Source organism: Lytechinus variegatus, chromosome 11 (assembly GCF_018143015.1).
Source record: "Lytechinus variegatus isolate NC3 chromosome 11, Lvar_3.0, whole genome shotgun sequence".
Lineage (NCBI taxonomy): Eukaryota > Metazoa > Echinodermata > Echinoidea > Temnopleuroida > Toxopneustidae > Lytechinus > Lytechinus variegatus.
Window position 1 is genome coordinate 7,480,646 of NC_054750.1, and position 14,200 is coordinate 7,494,845.

The 14,200-nt window shown below is 38.5% G+C and overlaps 1 protein-coding gene across 2 annotated transcripts in view; it reads left to right on the forward strand.

The window, feature by feature from the left end:
- The first annotated feature begins 1,970 nt into the window (after positions 1-1,970).
- Positions 1,971-14,200, forward strand: part of LOC121423669 — a 48,463-nt gene continuing 36,233 nt past the window's right edge. The window contains exons 1-3 of one of the 2 annotated variants that reach the window (XM_041619093.1): positions 1,971-2,081; positions 4,994-5,884; positions 12,728-12,811. In XM_041619093.1, the coding sequence (XP_041475027.1) occupies positions 5,002-5,884; positions 12,728-12,811 (967 nt within the window). In that variant the 5' untranslated portion in view covers positions 1,971-2,081; positions 4,994-5,001. The remainder of the gene's footprint in view (positions 2,082-4,993; positions 5,885-12,727; positions 12,812-14,200) is intronic. The other variant, XM_041619094.1, reaches the window with a different exon arrangement.

Here is a 14,200-nt window from a genome sequence, read left to right on the forward strand (position 1 = left end):
GCCCGCTCCGAGGCCCCCGTTTTTTTGTCTCGCCCGCTGCAAACCTCCACCACTTTTTTGGTCGAGTGCCCCCCCCCGGGGTTATACATGAACCAACCAATCACAATGCGAGCGCGAAACGCTAGCTGATATGCCTACGTTTAGGCAATCACACCTCTTAAGGGGATATTTTATAACTTTATGGAATACACGAAGGTATACTTAGCTACTTAACTACTACTACAACCAGTGGCGTACCGTGGGTCACGGCATTGGGGGGGGGGGCACCAGCAAAAATTTTGAGTCACCTAGTGTGCGCGCGAAGCGCGCTCAGTTGCTAGGTATGCTGACCTAATAGAGACATTTTAAGGACAGTGTCATTAAGCGGATATGTCACTGATCACATAATGCGAGCGCGAAGCGCGAGCTGAAAATTTTTGATATTCAGACCTAAAAATGGACATTATAAGCAAATTTTTGTAATCATGATAAGTACCTGTCTCGCTAAACAAACAATGCGAGCGCGAAGCGCGAGCAGAAATTTTCGTATATATTGACCCCAAACGGACATTTAAGGACTATATTTTAGGAATCTATTAAGAGTATACAAATCTCACCATAGTAATCTAATGCCAGTGCCAAGCGCTTGCTGATTTTCTTAGAATTATGTGAATCCAAACGCATACAGTGTAAAGCACTTGTAGTCATTGTAATCATGATTAACATGTGCATCTCACTAATCAAATATTGCGAGCGCGAAGTGCGAGCTGAAATTTTTGTATATATTGACCCCAAACATGGATATTTTAAGGACTATTTTTAAAAAGAATCCATTAAGAGTACACATATTTCACCATAGTCATCTATTGCCAGTGCCAAGCGCATGCTGGTTTTGTTAGATTTACACTTAAATAGACATACTTTTTTTAGTCATTGTAGTCACGATTATCATACCCATCTCACTAGTCAAATATTTCGAGCGCGAAGCGCGAGCTGAAAAATAAGGAAATTCACACCTGAAGAGGGGCATTCTAAGGCTTGTTTGTAGGAATTCACGTAGACCATGCGTATTTCACTAACCAAATGATGCGAGCGCAAGCTGAAATTTTGATATTCAGATTTTAGGAAATCATGAAGAGCAGACATATCTCGCTAATCCACTAATGCGAACGTAAGCACGGACGGGAATGTTTTATAAAATAATATGTCACTACATAAAACAATAATAATTCGAAGTGCGAGGAAATATATTTGGTGTATGTTGACTTGAAAATGGAGGTTTTAGTACAACAGGATTCTATATCTCGTTAAACCGGCAATGCGAGTATAAGGAACAATGGAGACATAGACCCTGAGCAAATTATGTTTCATAAAGTTATATATTTTTTTATTGTTATGTAATATAACATAACATAATTATAATATAACATAATTAACAATAATTTCTTCCTTCCCATTACGTTTCTTTCACTTTCTCCCTCTTTTTCTCTTTTTCCCCGTTTTTTTTTTTTGGGGGGGCCAGCCGATTGGGGGGGCACGTGCCCCCCATGCCCCCCCCCGTAGTTACGCCACTGACTACAACTGAGCAAAAACTGTGGTGTAACCGGTGTACATAGAGGACCACATATATTTTACACTGGTGTTAAATTGGTGGTGTTAGTTTTACACCTAAAGGTGTTAGTACAACATATATGGTTGTTACATTTACACTCTTTGGTGTTATGTTCAATCTCTAGGGTGTTATTTTAACACCGCAGGGTGTGGTCCTCTGTTAACACCAGTTGGTGTCAGTTTTAACAGGTTTTACAGTGTAGTACTACTACTACTACTACTACTACTACTACTACTACTACTACTACTACTACTACTACTACTACTACTTCTACTACTACTTCTATTATTATTTCCCCTGATGGAATTTGGTCATTCAACCTACGTATGCTAGCGCTACAGCCAGCACAACCTTTGCTCTGTAGCTACTAGCAGCGCGGGCGCATAGTGCTGCACGCACACATAGTATTCGTGATTGCAGGAGTTCACGCCCAGCAAGTTCCTGATAATGTTTACTTTTTGTCACGCGACCTGAGGATAAATCCGATAACGTAAGTTTTTCCGTTGTTGATGCACTGAGTGATATGCTATGTTGAACTGGTGAAGTCTAATTAGATCTCAGTTAATGTTAATAGTACGGTAATATGACAACTTCCTTCTCGCTTGACCTCTGCGTTGCTCTTTCGGCTGCGGAGCCCGCTGGTGGTGACTGCCAGCGCCAGGGCCAGCGGGGCCGGGGTGGCATCGATCGTGAACTGGGAATGCGGCAGCAAGGGTCAGTTCCAGGTAGACTCTACAGCAGTCAGACAGACACTGTATATTATTGACTAACTTTACGTTAGATCTAATGTAATGTAGATAACATGAGTCATGAATTGTGATATAATGGTAATTGTTTGTGAATGTCATCATAGCAGTTCACTAATTCACATCAATGATCAATGATCAAGTTCGATATGCCCTCCACTTTTCCGAGCATCGCAATCTGTGTGCATGGTGTGTGCGTATACTGCAAACCGGCTTCAAATCACCAATTTTTAAACGTTAACAAGCAGTAGAGGCGCTGGTCCAAAAATTGAGATTGTCCCAGAATACAAGGATATCCTCATAAGGACGAATAGTGTCTTGATATTGAAATTGAGACTGTCCTTGTGTATGGAGATGTTTTTTTTTTTTTTTCACTTACCCCTACGGGACAAAGACATCAATTACGGGATTTGAGAGTGCTAAAAACAGATTCAGTGACCTCGATTCCCCCGAGTTTACCTTCTATTTTTCATGACTTACCGTCTTCGAATCTTCTTATGAAACCTGATATGTTTACATTTACTAGCGCACTTGATTGGTGTCGGCACTTAACAGATGAATGAACTTTACTAGATTTCTTGTGTGAAGAAATCTTTAAAATCTGAGACAGTCCCTGTAAACTGGAACGATCCCAATTTTCTGACCAGCGCCAGGCGCGTAGTCAGAGGGGGGCTGTGGGGGCGGTCGCCCCCCCAAAAAAAGAAGGGAAAAAGAGAGGAGAAAAGGAAAAGGGAAGGAAGGGAAGGGAAGAAAGGTAGCTTTGTGTTTTTTCCATTTTATTCTTTTTTTTTCTCAAAAGAGAAACTCCTTCATTCTCGCTCTGTATTTTTATATGAATTTTGATTCCGCGCTGTGCGCGGTTAAATGACAATGTTGAAGTTCTCCATTGTTTCCCCCACCCTTCTAACCCTATTTTCCACCTCAGCTATATGTGTTTCTTGCCAGTTAAAGTTCAAATGTATATTGGGCATGGATTTAAAGTAATGTTAGGCCGAAGTATAGTTACCCTTTTTTTTTTATTGATCACGCAACTTCTGGTTGGGTCGGCTCCAGGCGGGTAAAATCTTTATATCAGTTTCTGCCGTCACCTCCATAAAGTCAACTTCTGCTTTTCAGCTCATTACTAAACAACCATAATTTTGGGGCAAACAGGTTCCTAATTTAAAAAGAGGAAGGTATAAAATTTGTGTCATTTTGAATAAAAAAAGTACAATATTTTTTATCAAATTCTATTAAATTTCATGTCATTTCCCTGCACATTCATCTCCTGTCCTGTTATGTGCCCTCAGTTTTAAATTTTGAATGATTTACGTTTCTTGATTCAAAATGAAGCGCTTCAGGATAAGTCATAGAAATTAGGCATCCTTTTTTATATGATTTCAATAAATCACAGAAGTTTCAACTTTTTGCGCACTATTTTCCTTGTAATGAGGTTCAATAATCGTAGAAAATCAATTGAAATAGAGCCGATGGGGTACAAGATACCTGCATTTGATGAAACGTCCGCCCTTTGAAATGTCAGAGTTTCATTGCTTTGCACGGGAAGGAATATCTTCCTCCCGACAAACACATTTCTTCTCTTCTGTTTTGCGAGTTAAAGATATGCGCTGTCGCTAAATTGTTTGTAATCAATTCTGATCTTTCCAAGAGAAGTATTCAATATATCTTTGAGAATACCCTTTTCTTGGGACCCTTTCCATGGAAAAAAAATGATAAAACGCTTTAGCTTCCGCGCTTTGCGCGGGGTTATTAGTATTTTAATTTCCTCCATTGTATTCCTTTTTTGTGCGTTCACAATCACTTTGAAAACAAGGTTCAAAACCGTCAACTGAATTGGAGCTGATATAGGTACTAGAGACAAGAGAGATGGCTCCTTTTCATTTTAATTTATGAATCACCAAAAGCTTCGCGCTTCGTGCGGGATGGGGAAACTCCACCTCCCTGCACCCACCCCCTAGGGAGCGCGCTTCGCGCGCTCCGTAAGTGTTGGCACGCTTCGCGTGCATTTACCACCCCCTCCAAAATGAAATCCTGGCTACGCGGTTGACCAGCTCCTCTATTGACAAGAAAGAGCACAGAGTGAGTCTGTGTCCGATAGTAAGTTTAGTCACTGTAGAGTACGCTTAATGTCTTTTTTTTATACGACATACCGGTATTGCCTTTTTTAACCAAAAAGTGACACAGTTTGTCACTTGTTTTTTAGGGTGAGTATCATTCGGGTAGGTGTAGCGGGGCGTAGCGGTAGTGAAGTGTAGTGGAGCCTCCATGAACCATCACCTGAGGTGAATTTACTGTACATATCCAGCTACATGTACATGTAGCAAGATGCACTTGTAAGTTGTTCTTCACCTCGACGTCATCATTCAAATTCTCAGACATCGCATCGATTGGCTTCACCATAATTTTGATATGGACTGAAGTAAGCTACCAAAATTATGCGAACATGCAATAAACAAACTGGTGAACTGCCGCAGGCAAATCTTTTGGTTGCTTAATTCAGTCCATATCAAATTACTGCGAAGCCAAGCGAAGTAATGTCTGACTGAGAATTTGAATGATAATGTCAAGATCGAAGCCTAGGATTAATAGGATTAATAGGATTAATGTTATTAATTCTATATGTGATGTAGTATTTATTACTTCTTGTACAACTCAGATACCAAGATGGATTTCTTGAATAAGCCTGTTGCAGAGGTGTGGAGGGCAACTAAAAGAACCTTGGCAGAAATAATGGACAGCAATGAAGGTGCGAGGAGCCCTGGTACATCCATGCAGCGGAGCAGTTATGATCAGGAAATGAAGAGGGATTCGGAACCGTCTGGCTCATCTTCAAGGTCACCAAACTCCGGCAGAAAATCCAGGTCAAGTTTTGGTTACATCAAAGGGCGCCGTCGATCTCATGAAGGCAATCTGAACATGGAAGACCATGTAACAGAACGAGAGAATAGACCCATGGATTGCAATGAGGGAACAGAAATGGGAAGTGGTCAGCAGAGTGCATCAAATGATTCTTTAGACTTTGCAGAGGTCCAGACGAGCCCCCCGCAGCCAGTGATGCCCAAGATCAAAGGCAAGGACAAACAGAGAGAGGACAGAGAGAGGACCAAGACAGCTTGGACCAAATTCAGGTTAGGCTACCTGGGTAAGAATTCAAGTTCAACCGATGTGGATGATGGTGAGGTAGGTAGTGCAGAGAAGTCATCAGTTTTGCCCTCACTCATGGACAAGTCCTCACCAACATATAGTAGTCCAGGAAAGACTAAGCCATCAAGTAGGACTTCAAGAAGGTCCCGTGGGGAAATTAACACCAAAGGTTTTGATTTCCGATCTCGCTTTCGCAGCAATTCTAGTGACCGGGCGACAATGAGGAGGAGGGAGCGTGAAGAGAGGGAAAGGACAAGACGGTCATCATATTCCAGATCAACATCCTTTGATGCCAATGACGAGGTTGAGGATGAGGGAAATACTGCCAGTGATGACGCAGGAGATGACCAGTCCGAGAAGGTCAAAACCAAGCTGCTCTCCATGTGGAACAATGTGAAGTATGGTAGGTACTAGTGCTTTTTGCTAGCTATTCAGTGCTTGTTGACACTTGCATGGTTTTCAATGAATATTTGATATATAATAGCACAGATGCGAGGATTGCTGGTGGGTGTTTCATGAAGATGATTCTAAAATTATGAACGGCTTTATTCACAACTGGAACATGTCAGGTGCTTAGTCAACTAAATTGGGATATACATATAATACTTTCAGAATGGAAGGCGTCACTAGTTGTGTGTAAGGTCATTCATTACATACGAAAAGATTTATGACTCACCCACAGGTCTTTGTGATAGTAGGGTGTTTTTTCGCATCGCAACACAGAACACAGTCAGGAACACAATAAATGTATTGAAAATGGAAGTCAAATCACAATGAACACAGCTGGGAGGTCTTTGTCAAATATTGGTGAATCGGAACAGCAGTTTTGGAGCTGATGAAAAATTGCTAATCTGTTGTTTTTCCAGAATCCAAGGTGAATCTGCTGTTTTGATTCATCCGTAGAGACTTCTTAGTTTGTCTTTGTTAATATGACTTGCATTTGACAATGTATTTTCAGTATCAGTATGTTCTTGAAAGTGTTCTGCATCACAGTGCAAAAACTCTCTATTGTCGGTTCATAAAGACAATGCTGATAGCATTTGGATAGTTCAACATCAATGGGCATCTACCCCATCATGACAGTACCCCATCTTCGTGCAAAATGTCTGGATGAAAGTGAAATCAGTATTGAATCGCACATTAATAATCTCTATTCGAGCATTGTAAAGTGCCAAGTTTGCAGGATTCACTATCAAAGTTCTTTTTTTTCCATTCACCTTCTGGTGAATATCCCTTAAGGAGCATCCTTTCAAGTGATGTTAATTGCTGTGTAGATCAAGTTTTATATGACACCAATTTTTGCAGGTGTCAAATACAATTGTGGGAAAGATTGAAGATGCACAACCTACCTAAATTGCTAAAATTCTATTAAGATTAGAGAAATAAACAAAAGAAATAAATTTGCAACAGAAAGGTGTCATCAATTGTGTTTTTCCCTCATCGAGCATAATGTACTTTGTTATGTACGTAACTTGTTAGTGACAAGATGTGCTAAATTCACTTTTACATACATTTACATGGCCCATGTGAACTTTGAAAATTAACCATTTTGCCTTTGAAATACATGTACTGTAACTCATTCATAATACATAATTCTGCATGGATCATTTCATTTTTACACCAAAGTTATCTTTTTGACCCAAAACATTTTTGTTAAAAACTTTAAATGCCATTTCAGTTTTGTAGACTAGAGAGAGCTTTACTATATCTAAACATATATCTAAACATATTGAGGGAGTGACATCTCTATATTTTTTCTCATGTTGTGCCTACCCACCACACAATTCAGCACCATAAATGTACAAGTGTTCAAGGGGGAAAAATGAAGACCTGTACTTCTAAACTAATTGTCCCCATTTGAAAAAATGTCAAACTTGTTCAGGATTTGAGCATTTCCGTATGTACCTTTGTACAGACTCAGATTGTATTGTTTTGGTAAGTCAGTGCAATTATTTTGATCATTGGCTTTCCCTACACTCATCCACTCCAAGCTCCTATATATACTGTCAGGTAAAAGTAGTGAGTCACAAGAGAAGGGCTCTACCCCATGACTATCCTGGTTGCAAAGATCCTTCCGATATAGACCTATTCTCGTCTAGTTATGACCTTGACTTGCTCCATGCAGTTCACTCGTCTACAAGATGCAGCCTATTAATGCTTGTCAACAACTCAAGAGAATTGTTGGTTGGGTTGGCTCCTTGTAGGTAATTTGCAAGACAGAGTCCTTGAAAATAATTTGAGAGTTGATTTAAACTTCCCAAGTACAAGCACATGTTTCAAGGACAACATCCTTTATGTTCCCACCAATTCTGAACAGTATTGTCTTATTGGACATTTCATCTTTGATGGCCCACAGATTGAGTACTGTATTGCAGATCGAAATATATTCTGCAATCTTGTTCATTGTAACATTACCTCAAAGTTAGATCATTCACTATCTATGAAATAGAAAGATGTGTTTTTAGAGTGAATAGAATGACTTTGATAGAACAAGTGCCTCAACGATACTGACAGAAGGAGCAACATATCATGCAAGACGTGAGGTCAAAGTTTTGAGGAAGATTAAAAAAGCGATCCAATGATATGTGTACATGTACAGTATACGATGTGATTCACATGAATAATGTAGAGAGCATCCCCAACCCACTTTGGAATTACATGTACATGTGTGTCCCAACAGCTGTATACATGTAGATATGAAAGCATTTCGGTTACACAAAAACATGCAGGCACTACATGTATGTCTGTGTTATGGGACAGAGCCAAAAGTCACATCACCACAACAGGATGGAATTTGATGAATTTCATCATAATCATTTAGTTGCCATGGCAATATCACTTTGTTAGCTCCATGGGACAAGATTGCCAGACATGTTTGCTTGTTCTTATTGAGGTTAATTGCAATAAGGACTGATCTTTGCAGTGAAGGGAAAATACATCCCCACTCCTTTGTCAAGTACGTTGTATGCTATATGTTTCTGTCTGATTTTGTTATAAAGCTTGTACATGTATAATAAAGTCTGTCTGGTTCTTTATTGGTGCTATAGCGCATGTTTGACCCTGTTCACAGTTAATGTAGTAGTACATGTACTTCCTGAACTGGCTCCAAATAAAACCAATTCAGTAGGAATAGGTTCAGCATGACTGAAAACTCTAGATAGTCTCAGCGATCTTGTAGATCTGTCTTGTCAGTTGTTTTATAATTGGTACAGTAATCTAAACTGCTTTGCTTTGTGAACCAGTTTACTTTGCATTTTTCTGTACCAAAAATCATTCTTGAGGTGATCTTTATAAGTATGTGTAGGCCTATGTTATCATGTACATTTAGGCTTACATGTATGTCTAACAATGTATAATTTTGATTGATGTGCCAAGCTCTGACCCCTATGCCCAGCACTAGAGTATTCTGTACAGTACAGGACATGTAAGCCTTTGGCTAATGGCTATGCTGCATTGGATTCCTACAATTTACTTTCAACTCAGAAGAGTTACCACCGACAAGTTCACTCAGAGAATATATTGAAGGACAGTCTTCAAATCTTCCCTTGTCTGACTATTCTACCATGATTGAATGCTAATAATGGGATTTTGACTGGTGGTTGAACACTATTGTTCCAACTTGTATGGAGAGTACCCCCGGGGGACCACTTCCATTGACGAGTGGATACCATGCGCGACCATGGGGTCTCGAAAAGCACCCTAAACACGTAATTTCCATATTCTGAAAATGCACCCCTTAACAAGTATTGGCGTGTGAAACCCTACCCTTAACAAGTATTGGAAACAAAACGATACTCTTGGCAAATATTCCCTGAAATGAACCCCTAAACAAGTACAGGAATGTTTTATTGTTACGGGTCCTTTGGTTGTCGGCTTTACCTTATTTGGTTAAGTACGACCCCACCTTCCTCGCGCAAATAGGACTCTAAACACGTAGTGTTGGGGCAAAAAAGACATCCTTTATAAAACATTTTAATTTTGTTTTATCATCCCCGCAAATTCGACCCTCAACACGTAATTTTCCTAGCGAAATAGATACCCTTTTTTCATTATTTTTGTGTTTTTGACACCCTTTTCACGTTACGTACGTAACGTGCCCTATCGTGAAAAGGACATCCTTTTTACGTGTTTTTTTGGTCGCGCATGGTATCCACTCGTCAATGTAAGTGGCCCCCCCGGGAGAGTACCATGTACTGTACAATCAGGGAGTTCTCTACTCCTGCAACTCCCATGTTCATGTACATTACATACTTACTAGGACTATCTAGGGCTACTTACATGTACATGTATTACATCCTGAATTTACAGGGGGGGGATTATAATTTTCTTGTCTTTTACCCTGTTGAAGCTTTTGTTTCTTTTTTCCTTGATAATTTTATATGTACAGCACATTGAAGGGATTAGGAATTGCTTCTTATACATAATTTATTTATCAAAATCATCAATATTTCTATAATGTATTTACATCAACTTGTATTTAAGTGTGATTGAAGGCTAGACCTCAGAAAAGATCAAGCTCATGGAATAACATCCCATATGATTCCCATTCAATCATGCAGTATATTAATGTACATGTAAATGATATATTGCTACAAATATTGCCATTATTTTTAATATCAATTACCCTTTATATTTAATTGTTTTTTTTTTCACATTCATGAAGGCCTTCACCATTGTGCATTTTAACAACATAATTCAGGAATATTGGATTTATAAAATCAATATTATATGTACATGTAGTACGATGATACACCAGTCGTTGGACAGCACTTTATCAGAAGAAGAATAAGAATAGGCCTACACATTAAATCACAAAAAAATATAGTAATATTGATGGTAAGCTACATATGATACGCAAGGAAGCAAATCAATACAATGTTGGGCATACAGTATGAAGTGTGAATTATGTTACCTTGAGCCACGGATTAATCAATTCTTAATTTGTAAACAACTTGTTGAAACTCTGCTAGTTAACCTGCTGAAAACTAGGGCAGCATATATTTTATCTCAGCTGCAAAAATTATAAATAGAAACAAAAATCAGGATTAGAAACATGATAACGAGGAAAAGTAATGATGTACATGCACATGCTTTACCTTGGCAAGTCAAGGAAGTTTAGTGTGTAATTTTGGATTTATTTGTCCATTTTGAACTTGGTATCATGTCCCTTTAAAAAGTTGAAAGTTGGGGTAGGACTATTGTTGATTTACTGGGAAATAATATTTAAAAGGTATTGGAAAAGTGTAACCAATTTCATTATATAAAAGAAATTCACATATTTGTTACATATTTCCCCAGTTTTTGTCTAGCCTGCATAGCAGAGCGTGACTATAGGCTAAGCGCCGCTTTTTCTGTGGCCCGGCGGCATCATCTACATTGAAATCTTAACCAAGGTTAAACTTTTGAAATGTCATCTTAATTTAGAAAGTATAGTTTATGAAATTTGAACACATAAGGGTAATCAAGTATTACTGAATATCCTGCCTGATTTTCAGGTCACATGACCAAGGTGAAAGGTCAGTTTAGGGTCAGTGAACTTAAAAGTTCAGGATGCAGTTCATGAATTAACAAGATTCTTATTAAGAGAATGAAAGTAAATACTGGTATTTTAAAATTAAAATGTAGATAATGATTAATTATATATTAAGATTTTGATTAAGTGAGTAGTAAATATATGAAATTATTAGATGAGTAGAATCGATAAAAGGGAAAAATGGGGGGAAATAGATGCTCTTTATGTATTTGTCTCGCCTGAACAAATTTCAGCAGAGACCTAGTGAGTCTGTTGGTCTGTTACAAAAATGTTCAAGTTTTTATTGGAATTGCTCCCATTTTTTTTTGCGCAAGTATTTTCATACTCATATATGATCCTTGGGTAGTACCACATGTGTGCCCATGAGGATGATGGGGTCAAAGGTCATCTACATGTAGTGTCAAAAGGTCAAATGATATGAGGTTACAACCTTAAAAAAAAGGATGGACATAAATGTCCTTGAAGTTTTTGTTCAAATACATGTACCTCTCATTGCTTTATTTCTTCATCAATTTTAATCACACCTGGCTCAGATGATCCTTGGGTAATACCACATGTGTGCCCATGAGGATGATGGGGTCATAGGTCATCTAGGGGTCAAAAGGTGAAGTTTTGCTCAAATTTCATTTATTTCTTTATTTCTGCATCAATGCACTTGGTACAAATGATCTTTAGGTTCATGTTATAGGACATGTGTGTTCATCAGGAAGATAAGGTCAAAGGTCATCTAGGGGTCAAAAGATCATACTGTATTGCATATGAAATCAGGCTAGACTTTTGGTTAGCAAACCACCGTGTATTTAAATGAATGAAACTAATGGATGAAAATAAATAATGAAAAGATAAAAACAGTACCGGTACATATAAGATATTTTGCAGTTGAGATGAATAAATACTTACATGTACAGTGTGAATTAATTTCAAATGGATCGTCTTGATTAATTAAAAAATAGAAAATTAGTACAGTAAAAAGAACACCCCTCAGAAAATATATGATGATGTTGTTGCAAATTACATTTTAGGAATTTAAGTTTTGAAGTAACTTTTAGGTGTGCAAATACATGTTATAGAGGCTGGATGTAGGCTCACACATTCAGAGCAACGTGTTTATAACTCCTAACTGATTGAGCCATTATGACTAGCTCTGACTAGTAAATTGGATAATTACGATGAAACCTAGTTCTAGATCGTTTTTTTTTCTTGTTAAATCCAGATCAGGGATATGAATCATCTCTCTATGAAATTGATGGCATTCCCCCATTCTGGGTTGAAGTGGGCTTGTTGTATTACCAAAGGGCAGAGTATGATTGTTGATTGGTAGTAATGAGCAATCATAAAGGTTTAGAGATCTAATGATGGTGAATAATGAGCTTCCTCGTATTTACTGTGTCAAAAAATCTACGTATAGGCCTGAAAAGTATAATACATGTAGTGTGATGAACCAATTTTTTTCATGGCAGATGAAATATTGTACAACGCCTACATTGTACTTAGCTTGTTGTAGGTGAGCAAATGGGAGACTGAATGTCTAAAGCATCCTGGTTTATTCATGTTATGTAATATTGCACACCATGCTGGTTTGTGACTATTGAAAATAAGTATATATCTGTTGTAATTTGTAAGTGTTGGTAAAATATTGGACACTAATACTGCTTGGATTATGGCATTATTTCCCTAAATGAATTTGTATTTTTTTTTATTCCAACTCTTTAGGATGGACAGTAAAAACCAAGACCAATTTCAGTATCCACAAACCGATATGGTTCCTTGGCAAGTGCTACCACCAAAGGCCTGAAGGTTTGTACCCTATCTTAATAGTTTTGCTGCAAAGCGTTACATGATGAACTTTGTTGATATTCAGATGTTTTCTAAATGTACAATGACAGCTTCAAGATTTTATAAATGCTAGGGCCATGAGGGGACCCAGAAAGATTATTGTTGACAGACACCAAAAGTTACATCATGCCCCCAAATAATACATATTGGTATACCTATACATTTGCTATGTTCCAAAATATATATGACAAGTAAAAAGGATAGATCAAGAACATGTATTAAAAGTGCTTCATCATCCATTTTATCTGTCACTTTGTAGTATGTGATCAGCATATGTTTGACATATGACTTTATTTGACACCTTCCTTTGGCAGCTTGCCTTCTATTTAATTCAAGCTACACATGCATGAGAAACAAATATTGCAGTGAATAATGGTCACCTATAAAACATGTTGCTGAATCCATGGAAAAGAAGATTTGCTCAATGATACAAAGTTCAGTATTTTTACAAAGCCCTTTTGCCTAAATCATTTATACAAATAAATACTGCAAATGTCATTATATTTTTTTTGCCTGATGCATAATGTTGACAATGGATATGTGAAGCGATGAAATCCCTGATATTCTATGGCATACATTTGTTTATAATTTGTTTATGTTGTACTCTCATACCTGGAGAGGGGGTCAATAGAGTGAATAAAATCTTATCTTTATAAGGCCAGGTCACACCGCTTGAATTTTCTTGGAGCATTCCTTGAATGGTAGGGAGAGGGGGCTGAATTTTGACAATGCTCATCACAGTGCAGTTGAAAGGAAGCGATCGTTGGTTTACATGTAGCTGTGATGTGAGCATTGATAGAGCGGCGTTTTGCGCATGTGGGCATTGGCTCGGCGGGGGATTAAAGTTGGTTTAGCAGCATACCACTTTTGAATATGGAGCTGAACGGATCTCTTTGATAGAAGTTCTGATAGATTTCAAAAGGGCTCCTTTTCCATTTCCCCTCGTATGTATAGCCAAATGCTGGTCCCGCCCCGACACCTCCATACCAACGCCAAACCAAAGTTCATTACCGCAATGGATCGCTGCTTCAACACCCGACACCGTTCGAACAATCCCTTGTCCACTCGTAAAATGCTTACAACTGCACCACCAAAGTTTGTGCAATGATTAATCACCACCCGGGTCAAGCTGGCAAAGCAGTGGTGACCAGCATTCAAGAATTTTGCATTGGCCTAGCGGACCCAAGCGTCCATGAACTTGCATCTAGCCGTGCAAAACGTTGACTGGGCTTTGTTGGAGCGGTGGTGAACTTTGCCGGAACAGAAAATTGCCCGCTCCTCATCGCTCGCAAGATTTTGTGCATCTCAAAACTTTTGGAGCGGTAGGAGGGACCATCAGCGGTGGCCGAA